The 19023-nt window shown below is 43.3% G+C and overlaps 1 protein-coding gene across 1 annotated transcript; it reads right to left on the bottom strand.

Moving 5' to 3' along the window:
- Window positions 1–4771: 4771 nt before the first annotated feature.
- Window positions 4772–18367, bottom strand: osr1 (odd-skipped related transcription factor 1; the record flags this gene model as incomplete). The annotated part of the gene is made up of 2 exons (XM_083907791.1): window positions 4772–4904; window positions 17697–18367. The coding sequence occupies 2 exons, from the start codon at window positions 18365–18367 to the stop codon at window positions 4772–4774; spliced, it is 804 nt and encodes a 267-aa protein (XP_083763917.1).
- Window positions 18368–19023: the final 656 nt, after the last annotated feature.

Below are 19023 nucleotides of genomic sequence, written 5' to 3'. Positions count from 1 at the left end.
TCATTATCATGTAACACCTACAAACGAATGTGTTGTACAAATAACACGGTCAAGAACATTGGATTAACTTGGTTTTTTAGGTGGAATTTAGGTGCCACAATAAAATCATGTTCATTCAATTAATTATTTTTTTGAGTGCACCACACACCTCAGTCAGGACCCGGTCAGGCCAACAGCACCGTCTGCTCGAACCTAAGACCCAGCTCAAGAGCATGGGGGACAGAGCTTTCGAAGCTGCTGCTCCCCGTCGGTGGAATGCCCTTCCTGATCACCTCAGGGCTCCGCGGACGGGGGATAGTTTTAAAAAAATGATCTAAAAACCTAAAACCTTTTTAGAAAAGAATATAGCTCATTTTAATTTTAGATTTTTTTTGACTGTATTATTTAATGCTTTTATCTGTTTTTTACTCTGTAGCACTTTTGAGGTTTATTGCAATACATATAAAATCTATTATTATTGTTTCCGGTGGAAACTGGAGGAAAAAATAGGGCGTTTTTGGGACGTCCTGCCTAAAAGTAGGGCGTCTAATTTTTTATTATTTTCAGTACAGACTGTTGAATAAAGCGGCAGCTTGGGCGAGGCACTCTCGTTCTCTTCCAGCTGCCATGATGCGCGACCTGTTCACAGTTCCTGCTTTTCGTCACATGACCGGAAGGCCTTCCGCTCATACATTCACTATTTTTGGAGCTCTCACATTCCCTTCTTCTGTACCTCACACATTCACATAAAACGCTTCACACACACACAATGTTTGTAAGAGGTGTGTTTTGTGTATGTGCAAAGTAAAAGAGAGAATGTGAGAGGTAAAACAATTGTATGTGAGAGGTAAAATTGCGTATGTGCAAAGTAAAAGAGAGTGTGTGAGAGGTAAAAAACAATTGTATGTGAGAGGTAAAATTGTGTATGTGCAAAGTAAAAGAGAGTATGTGAGAGGTAAAACAATTGTATGTGAGAGTTAAAATTGCATATGTGCAAAGTAAAAGAGAGTATGTGAGAGGTAAAATTGTGTACGTGAGAGCCAAAAATAGTAAACGTGAGAGGTAAAATTGTGTATGTGTGAGTTAAAAAGGAATTATAGCCTACACGGCCCCCCATAACTGTCTCTCCCTCTCCCTGTGTGTGTGTATGTGTCTCGCTCTATGTGGATAATAAAAGTACAAGTGGGAAACTGTCTATACCTAAACTGGCTCTCTTGTGTCCCGTCCCGTTTGTTAGAATCTTAACTTTATGTACAGTGTAGGCAAACCCTCAATGTTCTGTCTATAAAGCTATAGAAGTTATTTTCACGACGCCAAATGCAATCCTTATCATCACTGACTTGCTCATGATTTCACTCACACTTACAGACTGACCAGTTGCAATACAGTATTTTATTTAGAAATGCTTTTTTTTTAAAAATGTTTTATAAGTGTGAAAGAACGAGTCATCAGTGTTGAATAAATCAAGTTTTTACTGCATGCATGGAGGAGAGACCCTGTCACCAAGATGTTCTCTGCCTTTCCTCCAGATACCTCCACCATATATACAGTCAAACCAAAGTACCTTACAAACACAATAAAACATCAACGTTTCAACAAGGAAACACACTTTGTTTATGACCCACAGATGTTATCATGTGCACCCTAATGTTGAAAACTGATTTCTAATATTATTAAATGTTAAATATTATGTACATAAGACCCTAAATTACATAGTTAGAAGACTTTTGTGGATTTGGGAACCAAGAGTTTTAACTATTTTAGACTAGGTAATCGTCTATCTTAATCCAATCAAATTCAGCTACACTTGGCTACATCTGTCAATCTCCTTCCAGCCACATTCCTGTAGACCAACTCTCCTTAGAGTGTAGGTGTAAGGAAACCCCAGATCAGCTGTTATCTCCCAATCAGAAAGACAAACCCTCCTAAAAGGTGGGAAAAAGACAAGGAGACATTTTCTAAAGTGACCTTGGAGAAACTCTCATCCATGAGCCAATCAGGACAAGAAGTCTCCACTAAAATTAATAATTATTATTTATCCTCTAATTTTATGACCCTTTGCCAATCAGTCATATAACTCACGAAACACATATAAGTCATTGATGAACAACTTTCAAAACAACCATAACATCAATATCAGCAAGTACACCATAATAAAACTCCATGTTATAAAAGACACATAATGAAAATAATGAAAACATAAAAATACAGGCTTCTATATATAAACATTCACACATGTCATCTGGTATGTACTTTTAATGTTAATGCTTCAGTTTCAGTCTCTCTCTTCCAAGGTATCCCTTGATCTTGTCCACTTCCTTGTACTGGCTCAGTTGACATCATGCAATGCTCCTTTAGATTGGACTGCTGATAATGTTGTTCTGATCACAATACAGTCTCCTTCTCTCATTGGCTCGTTCCACTTCCTTTGGACCCCCTTCAGGTACACAGGTTCACAGGCAGCATCAGTCACTCAACGTCCTTGTCTCAAGCTGAGCTCCCGCCACCTTTTCTGAAAGTAAAACAAACCTATGGACAAGCCTATGGAGGGCAGTCAACTAATGTGGGTTATTATGGGTCCTCTCAGAAGCTGTATTAGCATAGGTCGACCTATTAGCATTCCATGCAGCGTTAGTACTGGTGCAAATTAACATGCAGCTATTCATAATTGTAAGCAGCCAAACATACATTCAGTTTAGTTTCGTGGTAGTACACATTTCATTTAACTTTGCCATTAAATCTCTGAAACAAACCTTGACTTTGAATATGATAAACAATAATGACAAACAACCACTCATTTCCACACTCACACCTCAATTTACAGCATCCAATATATCTAATTTCCTGGCTAGGACATTAAACTTAGTATAAATAATATTAAATTCTCTCCAAATTCCAAAAACATATTTTCTCGACTGTTTCTTCTCTTTTTATCAACTGTTTCTTCTCCAAGGTTTTCCAATTTTGCAATTTCAAACGAATGACAACAATGGTTCATCACTATTAGCAGTTATTTACTTTATTTTTCTAATGCCTACACGATTCATAACTAAATATTTAAACTGTCAATCTGGTAATGGAATTTTCAGTGGAGTATTAAACTACCTACACAGATTACAAATGTATTACATTAGTTTATGCACAAATTTCAATTATTTACTCAACTTCTATTACATTTATTTAATTGTTCCAAAAATTAAAATTTATTTATTTTATTGTTATTGTTCCAAAATGTATTTATTTCCATTATTCCCCCCTTGCACATATTTCAACTGTGCAAATTAGTACTAATTCTAATTGTCCTTGCTCTTGTTGTTTTTACTTATACTTTTACTGTCCTTTGCTCTATGATCTTTATGAGGTCCTTCATGAGGTCAGGATGTTTCTTAAATACCTACAATGTAGGGCTGTAATCAACCAAAGAACAACTGTTACAGTTTCCCATTTTTATACTTTTTTAAAATTTCTAACTGCTTTTTATTTTACCGGTCCATACGAGTCCCTGACTCTTTCCTAGGAGTCCCTGACCCGACATCTTTTTCTTTATGCAGGCCTTCGGGATTAGTTTAAACCTTGTACATCCAAAGACAGTATACCTGCTCGGTCTTGAAGCCAAACGAGGTGGTATTTTTCAACCCCATCCAATGATTTTGCCCTGATGAGACAGCCAATTTCTTTCAGTTATTTTAGGATCGATATATTTATATACCGATCACCACAAACCACCTTGATATTCACAACACAAAGGAATTATAGAATATCTTGACACCCAACCACAAAGGAATTATAACTGTCTACCTAGCTTTCACCCATTTACACAAGATTTAAAAAACACCATACTCAGTTTTTAAATAGATGGACCGTCCGCTGATCAGCACCTGTTCCTGACGCCAGGCGGAATTCCTGTCCTCCTTGGTGGAGCGGAAATGTACCTTACTGGTATTAACCTTCAGTCAGAACTCAGGCCCTGAGTAGTGGAGCGTGCATCCCATCCTCGTTGCCAAAATGTGAAATAAATTTCTCGTGTCATTGGTGTTGAGTAAATCAAGTTTTTACTGCATGCATGGAGGAGAGACCCTGCCACCAAGATGGTCTATAATGTTCTCTGCCTTTCCTCCAGATAGTTCCACCATATATACAGTAACATCAAAGTACTCAACAAGGAACACACACTTTGTTTATGACCCACAGATATTATCATGTGCACCCTCATGTTGACCCCTGGTTTACAATCCCTTCAGCATGTATTCACAGCTTGACTGTTGGTTAATTGTTATGTTAAACAACATACAGAAACCAAGTCATTTCACACCTTACTCTAAAACCAATACAGAAACCAAGATAACTAGTAATTTCCCACATAAGTTTGAGAAAATCAGTGATATATGTAAATAATCATCGTGTTAGGTGCAAAAATATATTTTTTGATATAATGCATCTGTACAAAAATAGAATTGGAATGTTTTATTGAAAAGGAAGAAAATGTGACTATATGAGCGTTGATCATTCTCAACAAAAATGTACCTTTAATAAAATCTTTGGATTATATGCTTACAAACACTTATTAGTACTAAGAAGGCACACGTTTGTTTGGTGAATTTCACATTGTACACATCTACTGGGTTCTCTGCCAAGTTAGGGTTTGATCTCATTTCAATATTAAGTCCAGTATTTCTTTAGAATTGTTTGGTATAAAGATATCATCATTTTTACTAATGAAATTAAAAAAAAAACTGTTTCTGGTTGGTCATCGCCTCTTCGGTCATGGATTTGCCATTGTGCCCAGAGTGAATCACTCAATCTTGGTTGGCTTTAGTTCCTTAACCTGCGTGTGTAATGTTTTGTGAACAGCCAGAGTCCTGGACTGACAGAAGCCTTTCCCACACTCCTGACATTTGAATGGTTTTTCTTTGGAATGAATGTACCTAAAAATGGAGCACAACAGAATGGTTGATATTAACATCTCCAAAACAAAACCTTTTTTGATGCATGTTATAAATGCAATAAATGTACAGCAAGGCTTTAATAACAATACAGTGAAATTATTTCTCAATCACTTTGTTGGAAAAGTAGTTTTAAAGCAGCTGAACTCCCATAAAAAGGGGTCAGGCTCCCATGAAGGTCGTCAAATTGTACAACACGGGCGTTGGTTTATGTATGGGCATGTCCCCACCAAGATTTGGATAAAGCCAGATTGTCCCTACCATGAGCATCAGTATAGGCATCACAGCTGAGCAGATACATCACTGTGAGTCACAGAATAGATTAACACATATTTATTGAGTGAGTGATTGAAAGTCATAGCAAATTCAGAGAGAGGAAGAAGGAAGTGGAATTTCACACTGAAATCGAGGTGCTAATTGGTTAAGTGGATGTGCACACAAAGGTTTGTTTTGGTGGATACAGTGTAAGTAAAAGGCATCAGTGTCAGAATGTGGAGGATTTTGCAAATGCAGCTGTCTCAGAAGGCCAATGGTCCATCCCACAACAGTGTGTACCTGGCTGTGGCACACATTAAAGTGGATATCCACTGTGCACTGTGGGTTAGGGAATAAAGGGGTAAAGGTATCCACCATCAACTGCAATGCAAGTGAATGGGTTAGACAATGTTAGAGAGGTTGTCAAATTAGATTTGTATGTATTGAAATCCAAATTTCAGTGGCACAGAGAATCGTTGGAAGTTAGAACCAGCTCACAAGCCATTCATCATTGCTGGCCACTAGATATTGCAGGTCTCTGAAAATTCTCTTCCTCTGAAGCCTACCATTTGCCACATCCTCTAGCAGTGCCAAATTAGCCATTTTACGTCATTACGCATTGTGATTACATTCCTTTTTATACCCTCCCCATTTGATTAAATAGGCAGGTGTGGCAGTAATCTCGGGCCACTACTTCGCTCCTCTCCACCCATTACTTCTACGGTTCACTCTCTCCCGGTTTCTTCGACTTTACCCCCCGCTTAATCTACATGTGAGCCATTTGTTCAAACCCCCAAGCGATTTTCGGGGGAACTGAACAAATGCGCTAGCTTCCTGTTTCAGTGTTTGCTAGTTTTTGATTTACAACCCGCTACTTACCCATCAGATCACGCTAAGATAGCATTCGTTGTCAATCTGCTTTCCGGGAGAGCCGCTCAGTGGGCTGCAGCCGTTTTCCGTAATGCTCACACTCATCCTGCTTCCTACTCCGCTTTCGCTTCAGAACTAAACCGGGTTTTTGATCATGCCTTTCAGAATAGCGACATAGCTAATCGGTTGCTATTTCTGAAACAGGGTAATTCTTCGGCCGCAGACTTCTCCGTTGATTTTCGCATCCACGCCTCAGAAAGTGGGTGGAATGACACCGCGCTGCGCGCCATATTTCTACGAGGCCTTAACGATGAGTTAAAGGACGAATTAGCAACTCGTGATGTATCACCTAATCTCGACTCCTTGATAGAACTCGCTATTCGTCTGGACTGTAGACCCAGGGAGAGGCGACGCAACAGGCGATGTAATCCATCTTATCGCTCCGTCGACCTCCTCCGCTCTACCGTTAATTCGCCATCTTTATTATCCCCCTCCGTCAATATCACTAGCGACACTGAACATATGCAGCTGGGCCGTACTCGCCTTTCACCCACGGAGAGACAACGCTGACTGCAGTCTGGTGCCTGCATTTACTGTGGACAACCTGGTCACACCATCGCTTCCTGCCCGAGCCGCCCAAAAGCTTGAGCTCACCAGCTCATGCAGGAGTGCTGGTGAGCAGGGCCGTTTCCTGTCCTGCACCTACCCGTGTAACTCTGGCGGGTCAACTTCGTTGGGATCAAGAGAAGATCTCCCTTACCTGCCTCGTCGATTCAGGAGCCAATGATAACTTCATAGACACTCACTTGGCTGAACAGGCTGGGATCCATGCTATCCCGTTGACCCAACCCAAGACCATCTCCGATCTCAACGGAAACCTCCTAGCTGAAGTTACTCATCGCACCATCCCCATCACCATGATCCTGTCTGGTAACCACCAGGAAGAGGTCCAATTATTCCTGATTCCTGCTTCTTCAGCCTCAGTCGTCTTAGGCCTCCCCTTAGCACGTCACAATCCGACCTTCAACTGGTCCACGGGTCAACTATCCAGCTGGAGTGTCCACTGCCATTCTCGCTGCCTCAGATCTGCTCAACCTTCTCCCTCGAAGACACCTGATGCTGACACCTCCGGACCTCACTGGCATTCCTGAGGTCTACCACGACTTGGCTGAGGTCTTCTCTAAGGACCGTGCACTCTCCCTGCCGCCTCATCGCCCCTATGACTGCGGCATAGATCTTCTCCCTGGAGCCACGTTACCATCAAGAAGACTCTACAATGGAGGACTACATAGCCCAGTCTTTGGCAGCTGGTCTCATTCGTCCCTCTTCCTCTCCAGTCGGGGCCGGCTTCTTCTTCGTGGAGAAGAAGGATGGGTCTCTCCGACCCTGTATAGACTACCGTGGACTCAATGAACCGATACGCACTACCGCTCCTAGACGCTGCCTTCAATCCCCTCAGTAAGGCGCGAGTTTTTTCAAAATTAGACCTACGGAATGCCTACCACCTTGTCAGCATTAAGGAGGGAGATGAGTGGTAGACGGCTTTTAACACCCGGATTGGCCATTTTGAATACCTTGTTATGCCTTTCGGCCTCACCAACGCCCCTGCCGTTTTTCAAGCACCTGGCAAATTACATTTTGCGTGACATGCTGGACAGGTTCCTCTTCGTTTATCTGGATGATATCCTCATATTTTCTGAAACTGAAGAGGAACATGTCCAGCATGCCCACCTAGTTATGCAGAGACTCCTAGAGAACAAACTATTTGTAAAAGCAGAGAAATGCCTGTTCCACGCTCAGTCCATCCCCTTTCTAGGGTTCATTGTGGAGCGGGCAGCCTCGCCCCTGACCCCTCCAAGATCTCTGCAGTGAAGGACTGGCCTACGCCCACCACCCGGAAGCAGCTTCAGCTAATTTCTACAGGAGATTTATTAAGAACTATAGTCGCATTGTTGAACCTCTCACAAAACTTACCTTTCCTAAACAGGTGTTCCTGTGGTCCAGTAATGCTGAAACAGCCTTCCTACGGCTCAAGGAGATGTTCACCTCTGCCCCGATCCTCTCCCATCCTGATCCAGAACTCCAGTTCGTGGTTGAGCTTGACGCATCAGACACCGGAATAGGGGCGGTCCACTCCCAGCGTAGCCTCGACGACCAGAAGCTCCATCCCTGCGCCTTCTTCAGCCATCGTCTTTCCTCCGCTGAAAAGAACTACGAGGTTGGAAATAAGGAGCTCCTGGCTGTCGTCTTGGCCCTCCAAGAGTGGAGGCATTGGCTGGAGGAGACCTCCCAACCGTTCATCGTCTGGACCGATCATAAGAACTTGGCCTACCTGCAGAACGCAAGGAGACTGAACTCGAGGCAAGCTCGATGGGCTCTTTTTTTCGGACGCTTCAAATTCACCCTGACGTTTCGCTCTGGCACCCGGATCGTGAAACCTGACGCCCTCTCTCGACTCTACTCACCCGACCCTCCAGATCAGGAATCCGGTTCCATCCTGCCTCCTTCCTGCATCCTTGGCGCAGCGGCGTGGCCAGTGGAGACAAGAGTCCGCCATGCCCAGTGGACCGAACCAGACCCTGGAGGTGGAGCCCTCAATCGCCTGTTCGTTCCAACGGCCATGAGCTCAGAGGTTCTCCAGTGGGGCCATTCCTCCAAACTTGCTTGTCACCCTGGAGCCGCCCGCACTATCCATTTCCTCAGGCAACGATTCTGGTGGTCTACCATGCCCCAAGACTCAGCCACCTTCGTCTCTGCCTGCCCCACCTGCTCCAGAGGTAAGACCTCCAACTGTACTCCAGCTGGTCTCCTGCATCCCCTACCCATCCCCCATCGCCCCTGGTCACACATCGCTGTTGACTTTGTTACTGGATTCCCTCCTTCCAACGACAACACGACCGTCCTGACTGTGATTGACCGCTTCTCCAAATCAGTCCACTATATCCCTCTTCCCAAACTTCCCTCACCCATGGAGACGGCCGAACTACTGGTTCAACACGTTTTCCGCATCCACGGCTTCCCGGCGGACATTGTCTAAGACCGTGGACCACAGTTCGCTTCACAAGTCTGGAAAGCATTCTGCTCAGCTTTGGGGGCCTCTGCCAGCCTATCATCCGGCTATCATCCACAGTCCAACGGCCAAACTGAACGAGCCAATCAAAATATGGAGGCGGCTCTCCGGTGTGTTGCCGCTCGCCATCCAGAGGAATGGAGCTCCTTCCTTCCCTGGATAGAATATGCTCACAACTCACGCACATCTGCTTCCACTGGCGTCTCCCCCTTCATGGCTTCCCTGGGCTACCAACCCCCACTCTTCAATTTTCAGGAGAGAGAAGTAGCAGTTCCATCCGTATAAGCCAACCTGGAATGCTGCCAAGCAGTATGGCAGCAGGTTTGAACGGCTCTCCTGAAAGCTTCCCAACAATCACAGAAACAAGCAAATCGACACCGAACTCCTGATTACCTACCTGGCCAAAAGGTTTGGCTCTCGACCAAGGACCTCCCACTTCAAGTTGAATCCCGTAAGCTGGCACCCAAATTCATCGGCCCCTTCCCAATAGACAAGATCATCAACGCCACCTCCATTCGTCTCAAACTCCCACGATCCCTCAATATTCACCCCACCTTCCATGTTTCCCTCCTCAAACCCGTGATTGAGTCTGACCTGGTCCCTCCCTCCGTTCCCCCTCCTCCGCCCAGGATCATCGAGGGCAGAACAGCTTACACCGTCAACCGTATCCTGAACATTCGTCGACGTGGCAGAGGATACCAATATTTAGTTGACTGGGAGGGATACGGCCTGGAGGAGAGGTCGTGGATTCCCCACCGCTTCATCCTGGACCAGACCCTGATCCAGGACTTCTACCGTGATCATCCTGAGGCTCTTGTCTTGGCGCCAGGTGGCGCCCGTTGAGGGGGAGGTACTGTCACGATCCACATTCCCACATTTCTTAGTTTTACTAGTGTTGTTATTTTCCTCTGCTGCTCCGCGTCTTTCTCTCTCTCTCCCTGCAGGAGGCATGGTTGACCTACTTTCCACTACGACGCTGGTGATTGCCTCCACCTGCGTATGGAGGCAATCACACCTCTCCCTAGCTGTGTCTGGTCAGCAATCCAGAAGACTCATAAGGCGGGGCTCCTGTCTTGGCGCCAGGTGGCGCCCGTTGAGGGGGAGGTACTGCCACGATCCACATTCCCACATTTCTTAGTTTTCCTAGTGTTGTTATTTTCCTCTGCTGCTCCGCGTCTTTCTCTCTCTCTCCCTGCAGGAGGCATGGTTGACCTACTTTCCACTACGACGCTGGTGATTGCCTCCACCTGCGTATGGAGGCAATCACACCTCTCCCTAGCTGTGTCTGGTCAGCAATCCAGAAGACTCATAAGGCGGGGCTGAGCTCGTCTCCAGCGTCAGTTCCTTGTTTTCGCTTAGCCGGTCACCACGTCTCGTGCTCCCGAGAAGACACGGAGGCTCCCGTGGATTCCAAACACTTCCGGAATCACTTCCTCCTGCCGTTCTCTTGCACCTCGTCTCCTCCACGCCATCGAAGCTGCCGCTTCTCCTCTCACTTACCATGGAACACCTGTGCTCCTCGTTTCTACACCCCGAGTGAGTTTGTTCCTTTGGAACACCAACATGCACTTTGTGCCACTGAGGAGTCGCGGATGATCCTAGCCCAGCTGCTGTCCGTCTCAATCTATTCTTGTCATACTCCCGTTCATGCTAGCTCGTTGTACCTGGTAGCTAATAAAATCGTATTTTTACTTACCTACCTTGTCCTGTCTGCATCCGAGTCCTCTCTAAATCTTCATCTTTTCCCTTTAAAGGGAAACGTAACAGAGAACAACTTATTGTAAATATGACGAAGATTCAAGTAAAGTAATGCCAGTCTTTTTTGTATGATCCATAATATTATTTTAACCTTTACTATTTTCCATTCCAGGGTCATTTTATCCACACAGGCACTCAAACAGACGTTAAAACTGTGCCAATCAATTGGGACCTTGAAAGAACAGCAAAAGTGTGTAGAATTGTAATTGTGTAGGATCCAAATACTAAAGAGCATAAAATGTTCACATGTATCTACTCTATAGGCAAACAGACGCCAAAATGGCGTCCATGGAGGTCAGACTGATGTCGCTGGAGGAAGCAGCTGCGGATCCAGAGCAACAAACTGAGGCTGTTCTGATTTGAAGAGGAAAAGAAGGGTGCACAATCCCATAATTGTGGTAAATACGTTTATCTCGTCTTCATAACTCAGAGGGAAACGACAGGCATTATGACTCCACACAAGGGTAAGATTTTAAGGGAAAAAAACTTGACATTTTACGTAGGAGTATAAGTAAATGTATCTGACCTGACTGTATTTTTTATTTGCTGACAGACTCGGCTTGACTCGCCCCACAATTCCGCTGTGACTTTACATTTGGTGGAAACTCTCTGCAAGCCCGGATATGTGTGGAGTAGACTCTGGAGTCTTTATATGTAAGTAACTTAAATCTAATATATCTGTTTGTGGTGTGTGTGTTTTTATTTATTTTTAATTAATGCCCATTGCCTCTCTTTTTGTCTCATTAACATTTTCCGCAAATGAGACCGTGGAAGTCGAGATATGGGTCGGACTTTGTACAAGCCGTGATCATGCACCTATCTCTGGGAAGAGATTGCAGAAGGGTGCTGCTGGATCTGGAGCGAATGTCTGTTGAATAGCCAACCTGAAACTGATTTCACCATGGTTGTTGTCGCATATGTATGAGGAGCGTACAGCTTAAACCTCTTATCCATTTTGGTGGCAGGAGTTTGAGATGTCAGCCTGCATATGTGACCCGCCATAGCCAAAGAGGGCGCAAGTCGGCCCAGCGCAAAACGAGTAAAAGACGAAAAAGAATGTTTTTCAAAATGAGGGATTTTTGTTTTTTTCAAAATTGTTCAACTTGAACTTGTGTTTGTAAGAAACCACTACATGCTTCAAATCACAGTACTGTGGGTCTTAAAACCATAAACTTTGTATTTTAATTAAGGTTGTTTGATCGCTGTGAAACATTTCTAGTTTGGGTGTGGCGATCTCACATTCCAGAGCTTTTGTTGTTTTTTCGGCCTATCAGCTGACTGTCACGGAGAATACACATGGCTACTTAAAGGAATACTTCACTGATAAGCATGTGGCTTTGTATTGCTAAAATAGCATTATTATTTTTTAGAAGGTGTGCTTCCCTCCCTCATTTTTCCCCTGATTTCTAAAATGTTTTATTTTTGCTCACCTCCGATGACGCACAACGTCAAGATTAGAACTACAACACTAGTTCTGCACTTGGACTCACCCACAGGGGGATGAGACTTCCCAGAATGGACGAGACTTCATTCCCAGAATGTAAACACAGTGTCCGCCATCTTTGCTAAAAGTTACCACCGGCTCTCACTCTCTCTTAATTTGGCCTTGTAAACTGAGAAGACAATGACAGAATGTAGTTTTCAAACTAATATGGCTGCGAGGGAAGAACCTGCTTTTTGGTGTTGTCCACGGCCGGAACCAGGTACCTGGAGAACTTTTTTGTAGGCACTTGAATGTGCCGCCGCGGACTCTGGCTGCGGCAGCGGAGCGGAGCTGCATACACTTCGGCCTGGCACTGGCCGGATCTGGAGCAGCTCATTCCAACGCAGCCGGGCGGGCAACGGGGGTAGCGGGCGCCGGTCCGGTGGATGAAGGAAACAGGATAATGGCCGCCTCGATATAAAGTGAGTATTTTGTTTTAGATTTATTTTTATCACCGCATTTATCCATGTTTATATGTAACGCCAGCTGAACTAATGTTAGCATATTTACAGATCATTTACATCTATGCTAATGTAAGAACAGATACTTTGATTCGCTAACGCTATATATCATATCACCGAACAGCTTACCGTCACTGGGGTTGATCCACAGACTGGGGAAAGACGATCGTCTTGTTTTACCTGCCTGTGTTGTTCAGAAGATACATACGCAGCTCATGAAACCAGTACTGTGTCTATGAAGACAGTTGATAATAAGTCTGATTTTACTTTTTATGACTATTAATATTAAAAATGTAAATTCATATATGTTGTGGTTTATTTTCTAGCCCTTGGTGTTCCTCCATTACAGTATTATAAGATGAAAAGTGATTTAATTTGGAGAAAAGGGTTGATAAACACTTCAGAATTAGAGCTACTTTGTTTACTGATGACAACTGCATCACTTTTATTGTGTAAATCTAACTTGTCTAGTATAATAATATAATGAAATCAGTAACTATTTTGCCTCCTTCATCAAGTCTTTACTTTACACAAGTGTACAAATGCATGCAGGGTGTGAAGGTGAAAAAAAGAACTTTATTATTCACAAAGGAAAATGTTTTACCATCATATTCAGTACAAATACAAGTACAAATACGAGTACAAATTAAGCTGGAGCTGGATGCTGTGAAGAGTTTCTCCAAGACATGATTAAACCATGCTTCAACTGTAAAGAACAAGGAATACAATTACACATAAAATATGAACGAAGATTTTACTTTTTTTCAGGAAAACAAACCTTTCAACAAAATATACCAACTGGGTGAGCTGTGAACATTATAATGTTGTCTATATAGACGTCTTGAACAAACATGAATAACAATAAAACATTTTAATAACACTGACATTATTGTCCAGCGAAAGCAGGGTGGCTTTACTTTGCTTACAGTTTACGTGTATATAACGTGTGTACAACGTGTGTACTTTTACAATGTTATACAACTATATCACATCGATTATGAGCAGAAATAGAGTGGAGTATAAGCGTCAGTCTTACCTCTCAATGACTTCTTCCTGCTCGAAATGGAGATTGTAAACCCTCTGAGTTTACATGTTTGCCTTCGGTGTCTTCTCAAAAACTCCAAAGAAGCTTAGCATAGCTTAGCATAGCCGACTTGAAGCTTTCACCGCTCTGAATCTCTGACCGGAAAATAATGGAAACTTACTGCTTGTCCTTTCGTTGTTTTTACTGCACGTCCCGGTAGAATTTAGCACCATAGAGAAAAACTGCTGTAATTTGCAGGTCCGTAATGTATTCGCCAACTAATTCATCAAGGCGTGAGCTGTGTAAACTTTACCCAACTCACTCTCCGCTTCACTGTGATAATGGCGGCGCGGCTGCACTGCTCCGAGAGTTTCGGAGCCGGAAGTGAGTGTGGCGCGCAGAGCATTCTGGGAGTTGTTGTCGTTTGTGTACATGAGCGATAAATACATTTTTCTGCCTTTCTCGGCCAAGAAGGGACCTTCTTCCAATATTATTTCACATTTCTACTCCATAGATGACCCATTTTTTATTGACATTCAACTTCCCAGCGGTGAAATATCTCTTTAATATGCATGCACAGAGAGAGAGAGAGAGAGAGAGAGAGAGAGGGAGGGGGGGGGGAGAGTATGTGGAACTTTTCAGCAGTTATTGACCGTGTGCAGTGTGAAATTAAAGTGTGATTGTCATCAAAGCAGTCGTCATCGAAGCTTTGTTGACAAAAGGAAGGAAAGGAGAACCGGACAATAATTAAACTGTGGCTGAACTTCTTAACAAAGACAGACACATATCTCAGTGAGTGGACTGGTTAGCATTTTAAGCTAGCGATCTTTATGCTAAAGTGTTATCAGAATTCATCATCACAAAAACAACAAAGAGATGGATTATTCAGCAGCCAAAAGAGAGCAGGACACACACAGTAGTTGTCTGAGATGATGACGTGACGCCAGCACCACTCTATCTACTTATGGTGAGTTTTTATTAACGTGGTTAATCTACATAACGTTAGTGTTCAGTCACATACAGGGATGTTTTTCTTTTAATAATCCACAGTGCGTTTCAGAACGTTATGTGGCTAAATTGTTGTTCACTAGCTCCACATGTGCTGATGTGCTTGAATCATGTGTGAATGAGACAGCTTTGTGTATGACTGTGATGCTAATGATTGAGCAACGAGCTGAGAGTTATTAGCACATCATCAGCTCATTCAGTAAAAGACTGATCCATCCATACTACACCACAGAGCCACTTCAATGTATTTCATTAGTGCCTGCAGCGGCAAGACAGTTTGATTAGATATTAGAAATATGTGTCTATCTTTTAATCCTTATAGTATATATAGTATATTTCGTTTTCATGAAACAACAAAAACGGATGATGGAAATACAGTGGTAAGCACAAGTTTGGGCACACCTGTACATTTTCATGATTTTCCTTTATAAATCATTGGTTGTTTGGATAAGAAATTTCAGTTTAATATATCATATAGGAGACAAACACAGTGATATTTGAGAAGTGAAATAAAGTTAATATGATTTACAGAAAGTCTGCAATATCAGCAGATTCTGGAGGACAATATCCAGTAATCAGTGACAAAGTTGAAGTTGTGTCGGGGCAAACCATCAAACCTGACTGAACTGGAGATGTTTTGTAAAGAAGTGTGGTCCAAAACACCTTCCACCAGAATCCAGACTAATTGAAAGCTATAGGAAGTGTTTAGAGGCTATTATTTGTGCAAAAGGAGGATGCACTTTTTTCTTTTGCGGTGCCTTAACTTATGCACGTATGCCTAATTTTCTGTAAATCATATAAACTTTATTTCACATCTCAATTATCACTGTGTTTGTCTCCTATATGATATATTTAACTGAAATGTCTTATTCAAACAACAAATTATTTATTAAGGAAAATCATGAAAACGTACAGGGGTGCCCAAACTTGCATACCACTGTATGACTACACAAGTGTAAAGACAAGAAATTAAAACAGAATAAACCACCCCCCTTCCCATATTTTAAGTTATTTCATTTCAAATCTTAAGAGGATATTATGTCCAGTTTTTAATGTATTGTATATGTATTGTTCTGTGTAGCACTGTAGCTCACAACAATAGTATCTGTGCTCATACAGAGCAGGGTGTGGTTTCACTGACAGCTTAGACCAGGAGGGGGTTTTGCTAGGTAAATGTGATGATTCTGTCTCTTGGCTCAGAAGGTGCAAATCTTTGAGGCTAAAATTCTCCCTAAAGCAGTTTGAGGAGTGCCTACATTCAAATGGCCATATCTTCTTCAAATATTATCCGATCTGCATGTGTGACCGGTTTTGCCATGGCTGGCCACATATGTGACGGGACATCGGTTACCGTCATCTTCAGTGGCTCCTTGACCGAAAATAGGCCCATATTCAACAGTGACCCTGAACCTGATGTAAATAACATTCACCAAGCATACACCTATGGATGTTAAAACAATGAGCGACAACCCTGGTCGATCACGGAAAGAACATTTTCTGTTAATGTTTTTTATGTTGCACATCCCATCTTAGGCTGGTCAGGCTGGCAGACCAGCCTTAGCTGGGATGGTTTGCTGGTTTAGAGGGGCTTTGGACACTTTAGCTGGTTAAGCTGGTCACAGTGGTCCAGCAAACCATCCCAGCTTAGGCTGGTCAGGCTGGTCTGCCAGCTTGACCAGCCTAAGCTGGACCATTGTGACCAGCTTAACCAGCTAAAGTGTCCAAAACCCCTCTAAACCAGCTTAGGCTGGTCAGGCTGGCAGACCAGCCTGACCAGCCTGGTCAATCTAAGCTGGTTTTTTCAGCAGGGTAGCGCGAGTCACGACTCAGCACTGTGGCTCTGCAGGAAGTTCTACAGATCCACTCATGACAACGTAACCGGCTGATTAGCGCGAGTCGCGGCTGTTTATGGCTCTGCAGGAGGTTCCTATCTCGGGCTTGAGTTGACTTGTGGAGTTGTGGTTGGCTTCGAAATTGTAAGTTTACAACTTTTGACAGCTAAGATGGATAGGAATAGTAGCTAATGTTGTAAGATGTTTGTGTGTGGCGCTGTTTAAATTAAATTGTAGTATGACTCAACTGATCCGGGTTAATGAGGCTAGTGACTCGCGACTCATGGGTTAATTTAAAGACATCGGTTGAATCATGACTCAACCAGCTCTAGTGACAATCCTGTCTGTTTTCATGGGTATGCTCAATAACTTTTTTTTTTGCTCGAGGCATGGCCACAGCGACTCCCCTGGGATCAACACATCTCTGTCCTCAGCAACCTTTGCCATCTTTCCATTAAGTAATGTAACTCAAGCTAATCTCTGTTGTAGGCATCAGCCCAAGGATTGGTCAGTGATGTCACTGTCATACAGAAGTGGTTGTATCGGCTCCACATACGCGGCCATGTATGGCGGTGGGGTCATAGAGTGATCCTCATGTTCATTTTATACAGCCATGCTATGATGACCCCGCCCACCTTAAGGAGGTACTATAGCAATGGAAAACCCCAGAGTAGTGCTAGAACTGTATAATGGAATATAATGGATGCCATTAAAGCCTAATTGCTCCTGGCAGCAGATGAATGGGTGTGAATATATGAATGGCAAAACTGTACTGCGAATGGTCTTCGAAAAGGTGTTATGTACTGTAAATAAAAACCATTTGCCATTATTATATTGTGTATTTCACTAAATTTGAGCTAGCAGTAGGTATCAGTGGAGAGACAAAAACTCCCTTTTATCAGAATGAAATCTCTAGATGTACAGCATCTGCCTCAACTTCTTGGGGTGAAAGGAAAAATGGGGGAGAGAAAAGAGGTGGGCAGAAAGGGGATAGAGAAAGGCCTGGTCCTCACCTGTGGTCCCGGAGGTGGTCCTGTCGCCTGAAGGCCTTATGACAGATATCACATGTATATGGCCTCTCATCCGTATGTGTTCTCTCGTGGATCAAAAGATTGTAGGACTTGGTGAAATGACGGCCACAGAACTTACAGACAAACTCTTTCTTGGTTTTGGAGGGCAGTCGGCCTTGGCTTGACTTGTGTTCTGGTGTGGAGAGTTTGGGCACATCCAGGAGGCAGCCTAGACCAACTGAAGCCGAGTAGTGAGGTGAGGCCTGTGCTGCAATAGCAGCACCTATCACACTCAGGTCTTCTGCCTTTAACTGATCATCCTGGGTAGCTGCTGCTGCCAGGTTGGCAAAATCAAAGCGGGGCTTGGTGTTTGAGCGCTGTAGCAGCCCCGATGTACAATGCTTGGGCTGCAAAAGGCGAGGGAATATGGGGTTGGAGGCCATGGAGGAAAACTGGGCAGGCAATTTGGAAACAGCGCATGGGGGCAGAGCCAGAGGTGGACAACCAAGGGTCCACTGGTGAAGATGGATGGAGTGTAGGGCACTAAAGCTGTAAATGCTGTGGAAACAATTTGTTGGCAGCTGGAGGCCCATGGATCTCTGGAAGAGGGAGTAGTTGGCCAGCTGCAGAGATGGGTGGAGAGGAACTGGTGCTGGCAGAGTCTTGCTGCCCATGGCTACACAAAATCCAGCAGGGCTTCTGGAAGACACAAAAAGCATGATGCAGATGAATATACAACTTGACTAATCACAAGGAATGAGTGACAATAATGCTTATACTGGGCATACTTAAAAGACAGCCAGTGAGGTCACAACATGTGAATCTGTAATTCATCTTCATATTTCCATCTGAAGAAGAAGAAATTTGTGTAGCTAGCGCTGTTGGTAGGGATGGGACTTTCTTCGTCAAAACGACCGACAATCGACACGTGCTCAAATATCGAACTGTCAGGGGGCGGGGGGGTTTGTGGTATTTTCATGTGTATTTGTTGAATACCAACACCGCGCAGAAGGCATATACTTATACTACTTATATGTATATAATTCTAACTCACACAAAATATTTTGCTCTCATATTTTTATAGTTTAACAAACATATTCATACTTTCTTGGTCTAATGCACATATAGTTATAATATTAGTAATAGTAATATTTATAATAACACATGTGTATAAGAAGAAAACGTATGCATGTGAGAAGAATCTGTGTGTGCGAGAGAAGAATATGTGTGTGTGAGTGATTGTATAGTAGAAACGGATGGCAGATCATTAATTATGGGGGGCCGTGTAGGCCATAATTCCTTTTTTTCCTCACACATACACAATTATACA

Source organism: Microchirus variegatus (genome assembly GCF_963457635.1).
Source record: "Microchirus variegatus genome assembly, chromosome: 21".
Lineage (NCBI taxonomy): Eukaryota > Metazoa > Chordata > Actinopteri > Pleuronectiformes > Soleidae > Microchirus > Microchirus variegatus.
This window is presented reverse-complemented; position numbering and strand designations above follow the sequence as displayed.